This window comes from Chiloscyllium punctatum, chromosome 9 (genome assembly GCF_047496795.1).
Source record: "Chiloscyllium punctatum isolate Juve2018m chromosome 9, sChiPun1.3, whole genome shotgun sequence".
Lineage (NCBI taxonomy): Eukaryota > Metazoa > Chordata > Chondrichthyes > Orectolobiformes > Hemiscylliidae > Chiloscyllium > Chiloscyllium punctatum.
This window is the reverse complement of record NC_092747.1, coordinates 58683734-58700810: the sequence shown is the minus strand read 5'-3', so window position 1 is coordinate 58700810 and position 17077 is coordinate 58683734. Positions and strand designations below refer to the sequence as shown.

General features: G+C 38.0%; 1 protein-coding gene across 4 annotated transcripts in view; it reads left to right on the top strand.

Moving 5' to 3' along the window:
* The window catches only part of LOC140481437 (mitogen-activated protein kinase kinase kinase kinase 4), a 259191-nt gene extending 248941 nt beyond the window's left edge, over positions 1-10250 (top strand). For all 4 annotated transcript variants that reach the window (XM_072577610.1, XM_072577608.1, XM_072577609.1 and 1 more), the window contains 4 exons: positions 2462-2611; positions 3866-4025; positions 7238-7377; positions 7693-10250. In XM_072577610.1, coding sequence (XP_072433711.1) covers positions 2462-2611; positions 3866-4025; positions 7238-7377; positions 7693-7776 — 534 coding nt within the window. In that variant the 3' untranslated portion in view covers positions 7777-10250. The remainder of the gene's footprint in view (positions 1-2461; positions 2612-3865; positions 4026-7237; positions 7378-7692) is intronic.
* Positions 10251-17077: the final 6827 nt, after the last annotated feature.

The following is a 17077-nucleotide window of genomic DNA, read 5'->3' as shown; positions in this document are numbered from 1 at the left end:
AATTTGGGTGAGTGGGGAAGTGGGTTGGTGTGAAAATGCCTATGGTTGACAAGCTGGCAGCAACATCACAACCCCCACCTCTTGTCTGTTTTCACAAAGGGGAAATTTTGGATGGAAGGGCCAACCACTTACCAGGAGATAATTGAGGCAATCTACCATTCACTGAGTATGTGGAATATTGTACGTGTCAGCCCCTGTTAGCGTTGGTTGCTGGGCAGCTCAAGGAGACTAGCTTCTAGCGACAGATGTCAGTTCTCTAAACAAGCTTTGATATCTTCCTGCATTTGTGGATGCAACTGCAGATTGGCTTGTGAAGTGGGAACCCTTCATTGCATTTGTTAACGTCTCTAACTAGCTGCATGATTACTTCAAATAGAGGAAATTCCTCTCTTGCCTGCAACAGCAAGCTGCAGATTGTTTTGAGCTGATGGTCTCTACTTGGACCCATGCTTTAAGCACGCCTGCCATCCTTTATGTTCACGGTGTGATCAGCCTCTTATCACAAACAGGCCAGTTCAGGGCAAATCAAGGTCGTGTTTGTTACCCACGCAGTGAGGGAGTGGTCCTCAACTTGACCCTGATGTCAGGGTCTGAATTAAAACTCCAGATCCTGTCCAAAGTGTCTACAAAATAACATGAGATAAAATGAATGAGTGAAAATTTGGCAGATGGAGTCTCACATGACAGAATTTGAAATTGCCCATTTTGGTAGAAGAATAGGAAAGCAAAATATTACTTAAACTCGAAAGAGACTGCAGAATGCTGTGGTACAGAGAATCTGAATGCCTTTTCTATATGAATCACAAAAAGTGCTTAGCAGGGGGCTGGAGTATAAAAGCAGCAAAGTCTTGCTGCACCATATACTTATTTCTGCATACTATTTTGGCACCTCTTTATGAAGGGACAAAATGGCCAATTAGAGAAGGCTTCCCTCGGGTGAGGGTTTTGCCTAATGTGGAAAGTTGGAGCAGATTGGACTTATACCTATTGGAATGTAGAAAAATGAAACTAAGTCTAATTGGAACATATGATTCTGAGGGGACTCCAAAAGACAGATGCTGAAAGAATGTTTTTAATTGTATGTGACTAAAGGGTCTGTCACGAGAATCATAGGAGCGTTCATAATGCAAAAGAGGCCATTTAACTCAACATGATTGCACTGGCTGGGGGACAAAAAACTTTTTACCCATTCTGTTCTCACCCTCCAGCATCTGACGTAGAGCCTCACCGGTTCCGTCACTTTTGGTTCAGATGATGGAACCTTCTAAGTGAGCTGAGGGTTTTTACTTCAATCACCACATCCAGTGTAGCACTAAGCAATTAACCTTCTTATTTCTTTCTTAAATATATTCAGTGATTTGGCTTCCACAGTCTTCTGTGGTAGAGAGTTCCACAGGTTCATTACCCTCTGTGAAAAGATTTTTAATCATCACTGAAATAGTCTACCCCATATCCTGAAATTGTGACCACTTGTTCTGAGCCACTCAGCCAAAGAAACATCATCTTTGGATCCATTTTAGGTGTTATCAGTTTACATGTTTCAATTGAACCTTGGAACAATCATATATCATTGTCAGAATTCTGAGGAATGGTCGCCCAAAACATTATCTCTGATTTCTTTGCAGGAGCAGTCAGACCCACTGAGCTTTTGCAGCAATTTCTGTTTTTGTTTACAATTTCCATCATCTGCAGTTCTTTTGGTTTTCACATTTATCCATGTTTGTCCACTCATGCTACTTGTCTATAATCACTCTATATCCTCTCTATATCATCCTCACCCCTCTGAATCCCACCAAGTTTTCTTTCACTGCTTTTTCTGTCTCCTGCTCTTTCTCTGTCTCTCGCTCGCACTTTGTCTCTTTCTTTCCACCCCTAGCCCTCGCTGTCTCTCTGGAGCGCCCTCGCCCTTGCTGTGTGTGTGTGTGTGTGTGTGTGTGTGTGTGTGTGTGTGTGTGTGTGTGTCTCTCTCTCTCTCTCTCTCTCTCTCTCTCTCTCTCTGTCTCTCTCTCTGTGTGTGTCTCTCTCTCTCTCTCTCTCTCTCTCTCTCTCTCTCTCTCTCTCTCTCTCTCTCTCTGTGTGTCTCTCTCTCTCTCTCGCCCTCGCCCTTGCTGTTTGAGAAAGAAACCATTTTAAGATGATTCTATTTCGGGCCAATAAATATGGAAAATATTTAATTACTGTAGTCAGCCTTTGTCTTATTTCCGTCGAATACCCTATATCGGGACTAGTTCTACATCCATCTGAAAAAGATCACATGCACACAATAGATTTGTGTATAATTTCAGAATGAGATTTTTTCATTCATTGTCAAGTATTTTTGGGAAAAAAAATCATAATTTAGCTGCACATAGGAAAGTATTTCAAACTGGAAAATAGTTGAAAAATGATAATATAAATTTTCTTACTTATGATTAGATCGAGTGAGCAATGATGTCTGCTGTTGCATTTTATTTCCTCACAGTCATTTACAGACATGTTGCACAGGCCATTATTGGTAGATCTCACAGTGGAGGAAGGGCAGAGGCTAAAAGTGATCTATGGCTCCAGCGCTGGCTTCCATGCTGTTGATGTGGATTCAGGAACTGTGTATGATATTTACCTGCCAACACATGTAAGATTATATTCTTCATCTTTCCACAAAATAAATCTTAAATGTTTGAAATGATTTATTATAATGGTTTCAAATGCTTCACAAAGTTTGCGTAGCGCTTTTGTTCAGTGCCAGTTTCTGCACTAATATTTAAAACTTAGTTTCAGTTAAGACACACCTGAAGTTGTCAAATGACTAATTATTTTGTTTGTCTACAATTGGAGATAATTAAAACCTATAAACAGATGTCCTCGTCATGCAACCTTTACAATTCTGAATGTATATATGTTGTTGTTCTGAAAAAGTAAATCAAAATGGTGGGAATTGGATTTCTTACTGTAAAATACAATTTCAATATTATATCTTTTGAGGTTCAGGTTTGGATCAAACTGAGTCTTTGATACAATAGTGTAAATTGATTTCACAGCATGTGTAACTTATCTGTCAACATTCTAAATGTTTGCATTATGCATTATGCATTACTGTTGAACTGAATTGAAATTTGCACAAGATTTAGAGTTTGAGTCATGGGTTTCTTATTAAAAGACATTCAAAGGTAGCCATGAAGCTAATGCATTTTTACGACAGCCAATTTTTAGCCTACCACCCCATCTTTGTTGATGCACCAGCAAACAATGTGTAAAGATGAAGGGAATATGTTGTGTCTGTATCAAGCCATTAACAAGAGTTTTCTCAGAAGTGAGAATATGCAGTCTTGAATGGGTTGTACCTGTATATGTAGAGTGATGACCAAGGATTGAAAGAAATAAGGATAAGCAGATATTTTCTAAATGGTGGAATGCAAACAGTTGTATGTGCCAGTGATCTATGCTATTACTTAATTTGTTTTTAAGTGATTTGGAACTGGACATGCAGGAATAATACTAAAGTTTTCTGATCATGTCTAATTAAAGGAACAAGTGGTAAGAATTCAAAAGGTTGTAGAATGATTAGATCACCTTTAATAATATAGAACTGTAGACTGGAGTTCCAGTACAAAGAAATATAAATTAACATATCATGAGAAAAAAGAAATAAGCATGCCTTAACAGTAGAAGGACGAAGGTCTTGTGATGTACGAACAGACTGTTAAAAGTGGGAATGCATTAAATAATGCATATGTTAGTGAACTGTTCAATCAGTCACTGAAGCTGATGTAGATTATACAATAAATCTGGGGGGCGGGGGGGAAGAACCTCTTTTGAGATCCCTGTCATTTTTGAGTACTGTTGTTTCTTTACGGTTGAGACTAAATTGGAAGCTGTTTTTTGGCAGATCCAAAGCAGCATCCAACCACATGCGATTATCATACTTCCAAACACTGATGGAATGGAATTGTTGGTCTGCTATGAAGATGAAGGAGTCTATGTTAACACGTATGGACGAATTACTAAGGATGTGGTTCTACAATGGGGAGAGATGCCTACTTCTGTCGGTAAGAGATAAAACACCATTATAAAATGGTGCATGAGATCACATGGGCTTATCTTCTGAGAAGGCATTTAAAAATAATAACTTGTTCTTTTGAGCTTGTATTTTTCATTTTGGCATTTTGCATTTTTGAATATGATACTAGGCAACAGTTTCTGTAATGCCTTCCTTGTCATCATATTATTTTAATTTCTCATAATGTAGAGACTGAGAAAATGCTCATGCAGCTTTTGAAAATTGGCTGACTTTGCTTCTTGATCCTAGATTTCTGTTGCTACCACTTTGTAATATCTTCCAAAGAGAGGCTAAAGGGTATGTTGCAGAATGGTGTGGTCAAATTTCAAACATATAAAGTGCTTCGTCCGGAGGCTCACTGAAGATGTTAACTAGTATGGTGACGAAACGTTTGCTCAGCGAGCAAACCTACATCCAGTTCAAATTATATCTTAAATAGTCCAGCTCAATGTTATTATAAATCATAGCCATGGACAGGCACACTTGTCATTATGCAGTACCATTAAAACATTTCACTCATTTCGTAGGTTGAGTCCGTGATTAAGAAAGCGAATGCAATGTTGTCACTTGTCTCAAGAGGGTTGGAATATAAAAGCACCTTGTGCTACTGAGACTTTATAAAGCTCTGGTTAGGCCCCATTTGGAGTACTGTGTCCAGTTTTGGTCCCCACACCTCAGGAAGGACATACTGGCACTGGAACGTGTCCAGCGGAGATTCACACGGATGATCCCTGGGATGGTTGGTCTAACATATGAGGAACGGCTGAGGATCCTGGGATTGTATTCATTGGAGTTTAGAAGATTAAGGGGAGACTTAATAGAGAAGTACAAGATAATACATGGCTTGGAAAGGGTGGATGCTAGGAAATTGTTTCCGTTAGGTGAGGAAACTAGGGCCCATGGACACAGTCTTAAAATTAGAGGGGGTCAATTCAGAACAGAAATGCGGAGACATTTCTTCAGCCAGAGAGTGGTGGGCCTGTGGAATTCATTGCCGCAGAGTGCAGTGGAGGCCGGGACGCTAAATGTCTTCAAGGCAGAGATTGATAATTCCTCGAGACAACAAGAATCTAAGGGCTACGAGGAGAATGCGGGTAAGTGGAGTTGAAATGCCCATCAGCCATGATTGAATGGCGGAGTGGACTCGATGGGCCGAATGGCCTTACTTCCACTCCTATGTCTTATGGTATATATCTTAGCTATTTTCAAAAACTGAATTTACTAATATTTCCCTCATTCAAGCTAACCATCTTCAATATTTTCTAAGTTGGGAATAAGTTGTTCTTTGAAAGACTGTATCACATTGCTGAAAGAAAACAGAACTGTGGATGCTGGAAGTCTGAAACAGAAACAACTTGCTGAAGAAACTCTGTTTAGAAAAAGAATGCGAAATGTTAACTGCTGTCTCTCCATAGATGCTGCCAGACCTGCTGAGTTTCTCCAGACATTTTTGGGTCATCTGTCATAGAACAATGTAGGCGCTTAACATTGTCCAACTTCTTAAAAAGATGTTCTCATAAAATTCCTTGTAAGGTGCATATATTCTTTTTAATCAAACTCATCAGGCATGTTAATAGCAAAATTGTATTTGGAAAACGTTCTTGCAAACATTTATAATAAGAAATATATAAATAATTCTTTAACTTTTTTTTCGAATCTTCATATAGAAATATCTTGCCACTTTTCTTTCCCTCCTTATGTTGTTGATGCCTGGCTGGAATGACTTGTTTTAATTTTACCAAAGATTTTTTGGTGTTGGACTGGGGTGGACAAAGCAGTTGCCTAAGGAAGGAGCAGGGGTTTTGAAAGCTTGCGGTCTCAAATAGACCTGTTGTAGTACTGCCCAATGTTGTGTAATTGTAACTAGACTGTTTGATCATAGGCTAGATTACAGTGGTGCTGGAAAAGCACAGCAGGTCAGGCAGCATCCGAGGAGCAGGAAAATCAATGTTTCGGGCAAAAGCCTTTCTTCAGGAAAGACTGATGAAGGGCTTTTGCCTGAAACGTTGATTTTCCTGCTCCTTGGATGCTGCCTGACCTGCAGTGCTTTTCCAATACCACTCTAATCTAGACTCTGGTTTCCAGCATCTGCAGTCCACTTTTGCCTGTTTGACCATAGGGTTGGAGTTTAAATCCACATCTACTTGATTTATGTCCATTTGCTATGATGTTGGTAAATTTGTTGAGCCATCAAGAAAATGTTTCATTTTACTTCTATTGAAAGTCTTTGGATATATGTTACAACTCCAAAGATGCCCACCCCCCAAAACAAATGCATATTATAAATCATAGTGACCATTTAAAAAATAATAAAGATTTATTCGCATACATCGTCTTGACACTTGTAGGAGCATTGACCAAAACTTTAAAAGCTCATATTGACAAGCAATTCTTTAAATTGAAAACTGGGTATTTCTTTATTTTTCAAAAATGAAATTATATGTTGAAATGTTGATAATTTATTTAAATCTGAGATTTTACTTGTTCTAACTGGGAGAGCAAGATGGATTGGGCAACGGAATAATTTATCACGAATATTTCTGTGTTAGTTGATAAAAGATAGACCATTGATACTGGACAGATGTTATTCAGACTTCATCCTTCAAGGGAATGATCATTTTGCAGTTCACCTGCCAATGAATTTCAAAGCAAATTCATTAACTTGTTCAAAGAGCAAAAAGAGGGTTGAAATTTACTTGACTCAGAGATATGAGTGTACACATCTCTTGTATTTCAAGTCCAGTATTCTACAAAATATATACTGCACTGGTGAAATCTAAATCCAGCCATTTTCACTGTAAAGTCGTGCAGCCATGCAATGACTACTGCACTACAGTCTTACATTATGGTATAATTATAATCTGGGTCAAACCATACCTTGACACGAACCTTTTGGCTTCATTGTGGAAAGTGATTACTGGGAGTGATTCAAAGCATTAAAATAACATCAGGATATCATGTGTATTTCTAATGAAAGTTGTTTTATTCACAGAAAAAAAAAAATGAGAGGGCAGCTGGAAAATAAAATTATTTGGAAATAAGTTTTTATAATGGTTAAGCTACACTTTTCTTGCTAATCAATATTTCTAATGAGGTTCTGGTACTGCTTATAGTAGAGGTGAAACCAACTTTATATTTATCACTGGTGTTCAGAGATTTTTATTCTGAAATCCTCATATGTTTTTCCTTTTTTTAAAACAGCCTATATTCGATCTAATCAGATTATGGGTTGGGGAGAAAAAGCCATTGAAATCCGCTCAGTGGAGACTGGACACTTGGATGGTGTATTTATGCACAAGAGAGCGCAGCGACTAAAGTTCCTTTGTGAACGAAATGATAAAGTACGTGTTTTTGTTAGTTTTGTTTTAGTATGTTCACATGGAGGCATCTAACTTGTGTTTGAGGTCAATCAGATACGGTTGTTCTGGTATAATACTCTGCAACCTCATGATGTGAAAATTGCACTATGGAAATCCACTATAGGAAATCGCTATAACCGTTGAATAGAAGGTTTGCATTATCCAAACAATATCTACAATTTGTCAATCACATTATAGCTAATTCACGTCAACAAAAGGCATGTTATAGCAGAACAGCCTGTACAGTCTCTACCTGTGTTAAGAAAATGTGTCACTTATTCAATTTTCTCTTAAAAGGTCTTCTTTGCTTCAGTCCGTTCTGGTGGAAGCAGCCAGGTTTACTTCATGACTCTTGGGAGGAGTTCACTCCTCAGCTGGTAGGAAAGCTATTTATGCGTCAAGAGCAACAGGAGTCTTCAGAAGATCTTGGAAACCTTGAATTAACTAACAACTGGAGAACAAACTGCACTGATGCAATGCATTGCTTAAACCTGTCACTGAATTTGTGATCTGTAAAAAGGAAGCAATGCTACTGGTGCTGTTAGAATTTTACTGTCAGGTGACAGCCAGTCTAGAGTAGAAGAAAACACCTCATCTCAAATATACATCCCTTAATTTAAGATGACTATGTATTACTTGAGAAAAGTGCCCTAAGAATGCAGATGGTTGGTTTTAAGGTGGTTGGACAAGTGGGAAGTGGAAACAGTGATATGCTGACAGTATAGAAATTTGTAGCATGGGAAAGGGGAAATTTGTTTTTAAAATGTGTATCATTCTAAGTGACTTTTCTTTTGTAAGGTAACAGAGTGTTAAGGAGAAAAAAAATGCAAGTTAGGAGTTTTTATTGAAATGTGAATGACAAAATGAAAGCAATTAATTGTGTTGGTCTTTGCAAGGGACGGGTGTTTTGGTCATTTTCTGTATATCAGGTTTTGCTTGTGTTCTCCAAAACTTTTTTTAAAAGTCAGTTGAAATTGGTGTGGAGGACAAGGTTTTCAGATTTGTATGACTTTGTGGGGCAGAACAGAAACTTGATGTTTTGTTACAGTATTATGGATGCCTCTCCAAGATTTTACTTATTTGTAGCAGTAAAAAAAAAGCAGTTTAACAAATCCTGCACTCGTAAATCTCCCGAACTACTTATTAAAAAAATTGTTTTGCCTACCTCATTTGTTTAAGAAAGGAAAAAAAGAGGTGGTTTAGTCATTTTAATATTATTTGTATCTGAAACTTGCGCATCTTTGTCTAATTTAAAGTTTATTGATACCAAATTTATGATTAAAATGTTTGTCTACTGTTGATTAAATTGCAGCTTGTTTTAGCGGGCAAACAATGTGACTTTTTTGTAATTGGAAAATGCCAGCTGAGTGCAGAAACTGACAGATCTGTGGTCAGCTGTTGAGGTTAGAAGCAGAAAATAGAGGCAAATAATCAACTGTTCTAAATGTGGTTGTCAGAGATCAACATGTAATTGTTATCTTCCACTTACATGCAGATAGCGACAACTACCTTTGTTACTCAGCCCAGAATCTGAATCAAGTAACAGTTCGAAAATAGTTTTGCTAAGCTATTCTGTTGCATTAGATTAAAGTGTATAGGTAGTAGGGAGCAGGTGGCTGATTAAAGATACAATGCACTAAAACACTTAATTTCAAGAATGTAGTGAAACTGCTTATCAATACAATATATCTTCCCTAATTTAGATCCAAAATTTCGCTGTGGAAAGATTTTTTTAATATTGCTGCAAACAGAATTTTATTTTACATATGTTAGACATTTACAAATGTGTCTACAGTAATAATCTGTTGAACTGTCACTCAATTACTTGAGATACCTATAGTGTATAGTATACTATACTGGTGATGTAATAATGCACAATAGCATTATATTGATCTTACAATATGTTAAACTTTTTTTTTGGTACTTTGTAGACAGCTGCCTTATGCTGTTATGTGCACAGGATCTCAACACTTTACAGGGCTTAGTTCTCTCAGTGGAGACTTCATTCTACAGTGAAATATTCTCAGTAGTGGTACAGTGAAATCAAAGATGTGCCATGAGAATTTTTCATTCATTCATGTCACTGTGATATTTTTTCCTCTAGCAGTTCCTGGTCACTGAATAATTTGCAATATTTGTCCTATATCATCTGTTAATAACAGTAAAAGAAGTCATAGAAAATTCCTGACGTAAGTAGGTTTACCATAAGCAGAATATTTTTTGGATTTAACAAAAACACTTAAGTCCCGATGACAGTTAGAAGTAATCCTCTGTCTCAGCAGAGTCACTGATTAGCAACTCCCACCTATGAGAAGTGCCACGGTGGCATAACAGTATTACAAAACCACTACGTCTATATTTGAAGAATAATTTCAACACAAGTTTTAATACTTGTAGGTTTAGTGGAAAATGCCTATAATTACTTTTGAATTTTACTACTTTATTTTAAGTCAAATAATGCTTGTTGTATGACTGCAGTGTCTCTATTTTATGCACGTTATGTTTGAAAAAATGTTTACAAAAATTCTTTTGTTACACTAATGTGCATCACATATTTATGTTTTTTTTTGTAATTGTCTGTTATAAGTTTTAGTTTTGTATTATGAGAACACGTGATGTTTATAACCCTGAACTCTGCTGATAACCAAGAAGCTGATGTAAAACAAAATTGAGGTGTTACTGTGTCTAGCTGCAAAGCAGGTTGGGAAATATGGTTACAAGTAAACCTCTTCAAACAGTTTTCTGCTATGTGATCTAACTTATGTCTTCTGTGTATTATGGGAATTTCTGTATTTTCTCTGACATTCATCTTTTCTTGAATAAAATCAACTAAATGCACATTGTGCATAACACAACACTGTTGTTTTGTGAAGCTTGTCCAATAAGCTTCAATTATTTTTCTTTGGTTCCACTCCCAGTGGATGTCCTGTGACTGAAAGGAGTTGATCTGCTCCGAAACTGCTTATTGCTGTATAAAAATAAACCCATCTCACCATCAGTACTTCATTGGTGCTTATCTTCCTGACATCTATTTGATCCCCACCCAACACAATATAGATGACTCAAAGGGCAAAGTCCCTGATTAGGAAACACATTTTTACTGGAAGGAACAAAGTTAACAACATGTGAAAAGTGGCAGGCCATTAAGTTGACTAGCTTGTTGCTTGCCTAATTGACACATCATCTGATCTTTTGCAATAGATTTCCTGCTGATATTGCTTCCTTTTGAACAGTACTCACTAGTACATATTGTTCCATAAAATGCAGGTGGCAATTTATGGTGAAATCTTTAATTTGTTGGAAACTAAACAGAATAGCAGGATAAGCTCCCATGCATCATTGATACGAAAAGCACAACACAGTTTTGAAAGCTGAGCAGCATAGGTGTTCTCAGCTTAAGACTCACCATGTCCATCTTAGTGGCAATGCATATTGGCAACCAGTGTCAGTTGCTATCAAGTAGAACAATTTTCAATGTAATGGATTATTTTTGAAATCTTGCCAGATACAAATCAATTCTGCCAAACGTCAACTCAAAAATAGTCTCCACCAGAGGCATATATGGATTTAATATTTGATTTACAAGTTTGGTGTTATAATTTCAAACTCCCTTTTATCTCTAAGATCCTGTTTCCACATGTAGTGTTGCCTTCTTAAATCATAGCTTTCATGTCATCTTTAATATTTTTTGAGCTAGGCCACAGTTTTGAAACAGGCTGAAACAAAGTCATAAATGACATTCTCCCATGACTGAGCCAGATGCATTTTTCTTCATCACCTCAAGCCTTTCTTGTGAATGACCATGTCATTGTTTTGCACTATTCACTATTGTCCAGTTCAGTGCAACTGCTATCATCTGATTTTACTCTAGTCTACCCATATAGCCAGAGTATCTCAAGACTTACCTTCCTTTCCAATCCAGACAATTACCCTGAGTTTCCCATACACGTATACTTGGTCTCCTCCCATTGCATCTACATTCTCTTCTTGGCATAGTCACAGATGGCCACAGCACAGAAGAGAGCCTTTCACTCCATCGAATCTGCACCAAACTGAAACAACCATCTAACTATTCCAGTAGAATTTCCATCGTAAGTGCACATGTAAACATTTCTTAAATGTAGGTTTGCACACTGAGCTGGAAGGTTCATTTCCAGACGTTTCGTTACCAGACTAGGTAACATCTTCAGTGGGCCTCAGGCAAAGCAATTCCTATTTTCTGTTTATATGTTTTAGTTTCTTTGGGTTGGTGATTTTATTTCCTGTGGTGAAATCACTTCCTGTTCCTTTTCTCAGGGGGTGGTGGATGGGTCTAACATTAGTTTTGGTCGTCTGTATAGGGTCTTTCAAGTTCATTAGTTGCTGTTTTAGTGTGTTGGTGGGTTTGTGGGCTACCACGATGCCAAGGGGTCTTATTAGTCTGGCAGTCACTTCCGAGATGTCTTTGTAGGGGAGAGTGGCTAGGGTTTCTGGACATTTTTGTCTGCTTGTTTGGGTCCATTGCTGAGAAATCAGTGGACTGTGTTCGTTGGGTACCCATTCTTTATAAATACACGGTTTAGGTGATTTTCCTCTGTGCTGCAGTGTGTGTTAGCTCGTTGAAATAATGTTCTGATACAGCTTCATTTGTGGGTGTTGGGATGATTGCTTCTGTAATTCAATATTTGGTCCTTATGTGTTGTTTTCCTGTAGATGCTGATTTGAAGTTCCCCATTGGCTGTTCATTCTACTGTGACACCTAGGAATGGCAGTTTGTTGTAGTTTTCCTCCTTTTCAGTGAATTTTATGCCAGTAAGGGTAGTATTGATGGTCTTGAAGGTTTCCTCTAATTTGTTTCATTTAGTGATGACAAAGGTGCACGTAGACACCTTTGTCATCACTAAATGAAACAAATTAGAGGAAACCTTCAAGACCATCAATACTACCCTTACTGGCATAAAATTCACTGAAAAGGAGGAAAACTACAACAAACTGCCATTCCTAGGTGTCACAGTAGAATGAACAGCCAATGGGGAACTTCAAATCAGCATCTACAGGAAAACAACACATAAGGACCAAATATTGAATTACAGAAGCAATCATCCCAACACCCACAAATGAAGCTGTATCAGAACATTATTTCAACGAGCTAACACACACTGCAGCACAGAGGAACTACGCAGAGCAGAGAAAAATCACCTAAACCGTGTATTTATAAAGAATGGGTACCCAACGAAAACAGTCCACCGATTTCTCAGCAATGAACCCAAACAAGCAGACAAAACATGTCCTAGCCACTCTCCCCTACATCAAAGACATCTCGGAAATGACTGCCAGACTACTAAGACCCCTTGGCATCGTGGTAGCCCACAAACCCACCAACACACTAAAACAGCAACGAATGAACTTAATTGTCTGTATAGGGTCTATGCGCAAAACTGATGTCATTTATAAAATACCGTGCAAGGACTGTAACAAACACTACGTTGGACAAACAGGCAGAAAACTAGCCACCAGGATAGGTGAACACCAACTAGCCACAAAAAGACATGACCCTCTCTCATTAGTATCCTCACATACGGATGAGGAAGGACACCTTCGACTGGGACAACACTTCCATCCTACAACAAGCCAAACAAAGATGCACGAGAATTCCGAGAAGCATTGCATTCAAACTAGAACTCTATCAACAAACATATCGAGTTAGACCCCATCTCCCACCCCCTGAGAAAAGGAACAGGAAGTGACTTCACCACTGGAAATAACATCACAAGAAATTACATCATCAACCCAAACACATAAATAGAAAGCAGGAATTTTCAGCATTGCTTCATCTGAGGCCCACTGAAGATGGTACCTAGTAGGGTAATGAAATATCTGGAAATGAACCTTCCAGCTCAGCGAGCAAACCTACATCCAAAACCTCAACCTGATCTACAAATCTTCTCAAAACTTGCTAACATTTCTTAAATGTTATAAGAGTTTCTGCTTCTACCATCTTTGCAAGCAGAGAGTTCCAGATTTCTCCTGCCCTGTGTGAGAAAATATTTCCTCACATCCTATCTAAACCTCCTGACCCTTGCCTTCAATCAATGGCCCCTTGTCAATCATCCCCCCCCTCTGAGGGGGAAAGGTTTTTACCCATCTACTTTGTCTAAGTCCCTCAATTTTATATATCTCGATCATGACGCTATCAGTCCCCTATGCTCCATGGAAAATGACCCAAATCTGTTCAATATCTCTTCATAACAAAAACTCTCCAGCTCAGCCAACATCCTGGTAAATCACCAGTGCAATCATGTCATTCCTATAATCTGGATTGAAAACTTGATACAATATTATAACTGTGGCCTAACACAGAATATAGAACAATACAGCATAGAACAGGTCCATTGGCCCTTGATGTTGCGCCGACCTGTGAACTATTCTCAGCTTGTCCCCCAACACTATCCCATCATCACCCATGTGCTTATCCAACGATTGTTTAAATCTCCCTAATGTGGCTGAATTAACTAAATTGGCAGGTAGGGCAATCCATTCAGATGTCAGAGGCAGGTTCTTTACTCAATCTTAAATCTATCATCCCTCAACTTGTAGTTATGCCTCCTCGTACAAGCTAACATAATCAACCTAGAAAATGAGTCATCTGAAGGTAATGAGCCAGCTTCCCAATATGTGATGATGGCACCCACTTCAATTTCTTTTGAACTTTTTGACCTAATTGTCATGCAAAGTAGTTTCCACTATTTTCCTGCTCCTCATCAGCTGTTATCACAAGCGGAACCAGACAGTTCACCAATTTGGCAACTTGTTTGACTCAATTAGATTCAAATTCCATGCTCTCTCCATCATCACAATTATCTCTTCTGTTTACGTAGAAGCCCACCATCAGTCTTGAAACTCTCAGCACTGCCAATGTCACCTCTGGTTGACTTAATGTCTTTGTCCCCAACATCCCATTCTCCACACTTTCAAAATGAACACCTTATACAAAGCTTTACCTTATTCTACCAGTCCTGTTTATATATCACTCCTTGAACCTTTACTCCTGGCTCCCAAACCTACATAGACAACGTTTTCGTCTTCCTATTTAAATTATTATGGCTCTAACTCTTTCCATCTCTGTACCTCTTCCAACATTCACTCATGAAAATGTTCAGTTGTCCAATTGCAAAATTGGTGTGCATAATATATAATCACATAGCACAACCCCTACATGTGTGTGCAGCCGCGTGTGCGCGCACACATGCCCACAGGCAACTGAGGCTTTGTCTACTGCTTTTACACATTTGCTCCTCCTAGCCTCTCCATATTCTCGTTATTTAACATACTCCTTGGTTTTTTTTTTGGGCTAATGCCAGTTTTCATCAGATTAACCCTCCATGAACTATTATGGGCTATTTGTCCATATTTCATCAACTCTGCTGTTTTTGTTTTAATTTCTAAGGTACAACTATACTGTAGTAAATTGTGTGTTTTCCAAGGATTTTAATCAGATGGAGTGTATGTCAGGTGACTGATCAGAATTTGCACATCTTGCACCTGATTAAAAGTTACAATCTGGATTTCCTTTTATTTACCAAGACTAAATGAGATTGAGCAACCTAACAACAACCATAGGTTTTTGGCTGAACAGTGATTAACATTCATCTCATTTTCCTTTTTTTTAAAGCATCATCCAAATTAGTAGATAGTTCATTAAGTTTCCCATGTTTTTCTTTGTGTAACACCTTTTTATTGGCTAATATATGTCATCTGCAACATTTCTGCCCACTGGCAACTTTTGTCTATGTTTTTAACGGGTTTGGATACTGAATTAGATTATAACTATTGCCCTAATTTAGCATCCTTCATGAATTTGACCAAATTGGCTTCCCTTCAGCTTGTTACTAAAAGCACATTGTCTACATATTAGAATATCGTTTATATGGGTGCTTGCTAATTTTCAAATTGGCTGTCCCTTCCCGAACATTACAATAGTGAGTACACTTAATATGCATCTTCAATTGTGAAGCACTTTGGGATATGCTGAGGTTGTGAAATGCTTATTAATGCAAATTTATTTTCTGGATCAGGCTAATATATGTAGGTTAGAAATAATAAGGAAAGAGTTATTAGCTGGAGCGTGAGAGTCCCTGTTATTCCTGATACCTCAATCAATTTACCTTTATTGATGTCAGAATAATTAATATGGAGTTCCTTGATTTCATTTGAAAAGGAATTTTCTTTATCTTGTTTCAATGTAGATGTCCTGACCTATTCCTTTCATTCTTTGCTGATATCTCCTGATGCATCAATGTATTCAGAATTTCAGGTTATGAATGCATTTCAATACTTGGTTGTCTGTATTGTTAAGAGCTTTGTGGTTACCAGATAGTTTTAAAGTCATAGAACACAAACCCAAACCAAAACTAATCCCACCTGCTGGCTCCTGGCCCATATCCCTCCAAACCTTGCCCATACACGTATCTATAAAAGCTTGTTATATAAAATGACATTATTTTTATTTTGTTTGTTTAGAGTTGACATGCACCTCTTTTCTATGTGATTTAGATTAGATTCCCCACAGTGTGGAAACAGGCCATTTGGCCTGACAATTCCACACTGACCCTCAGAAGAGCAACTCACCCAGACCCATTCCCCTACCCTATATTTACCCTTGGCTAATGCACCTAACACTGTGGGCAATTTGGCATGGACAATTTGCCTAACCTGCACATTTTTGGATTGTGGGAGGAAGCTGCAGCACCTGGAGGAAGCCCACACAGACACTGGGAGGACGTGCAAATTCCACACAGTCACCCGAGGCAGGAATTGAACCTGGGTCCCTGGCACTGTAAGGCAGCAATGCTAAGCACTGAGCCACTGTGCAGCCCTGATGAACTGGTTAATCTCAGGATTAACAAAATGCTAGGATTAACCTATGTTTCTTCGGAAAATAGAGATTAGAATCAATTATTGCACTGAATTCTCCATGTTATTTCCCATCTGTTCATGTTGGATATGTAAAGGCCTTGGATCTGATACTTTCCATAATCAAATAATTTGCTGACTCTCACTATCCAAACTCTCTCGAGAAGAATGTTCACGTGAGCAACGTATCTAGGGCATCACAGCACCACCAGAGCCAAGAGAGGGGGGACAGGATGGAAAATTGGGAATATTCTCAGGTTAAAGATTAAATTGTGAATTTGCTTAGCTTTTCTTCTGTTTTTGTTACTGAATTGAATGGGAAATGTATACTTTAAATATATGTAAATATTGTACAGTTGTGTGTGTTTCTAACCTTTAAAATATAAATTGTACTTTTTAGACAATGCAACCTGATTTAAATTTTGCTTGTTTGTGTTGGCTTAGAAGCATTTAATCCCGGATCAACATGCACCCTCCATGTTAGTTGTACCAAATTTGTTTTTTTTATAGTGTCTGATAGCAATAGTGTCATACTTTTAAAGTTTAGCAAATGGAATTCTGATTCTGTAATTAAATGCTGAAGTTTAATTTCTTCGGTAGTTTTGACAAGTAATGAAGTCTTGGTGCTTGAAATAAAACCTGTGAAACTTCATTTGAGTTCTCGTGAAGAGGAGTCATATTGGAATTGGAAGTTTAAATCTTTTTCACTCTCCATAGGTGCTGCGAGATGTGCTGAGCTTTTCCAGCAGTTTATTTTTGTTTCAAAGCTTCTCTCATTGGTTAAAATGTG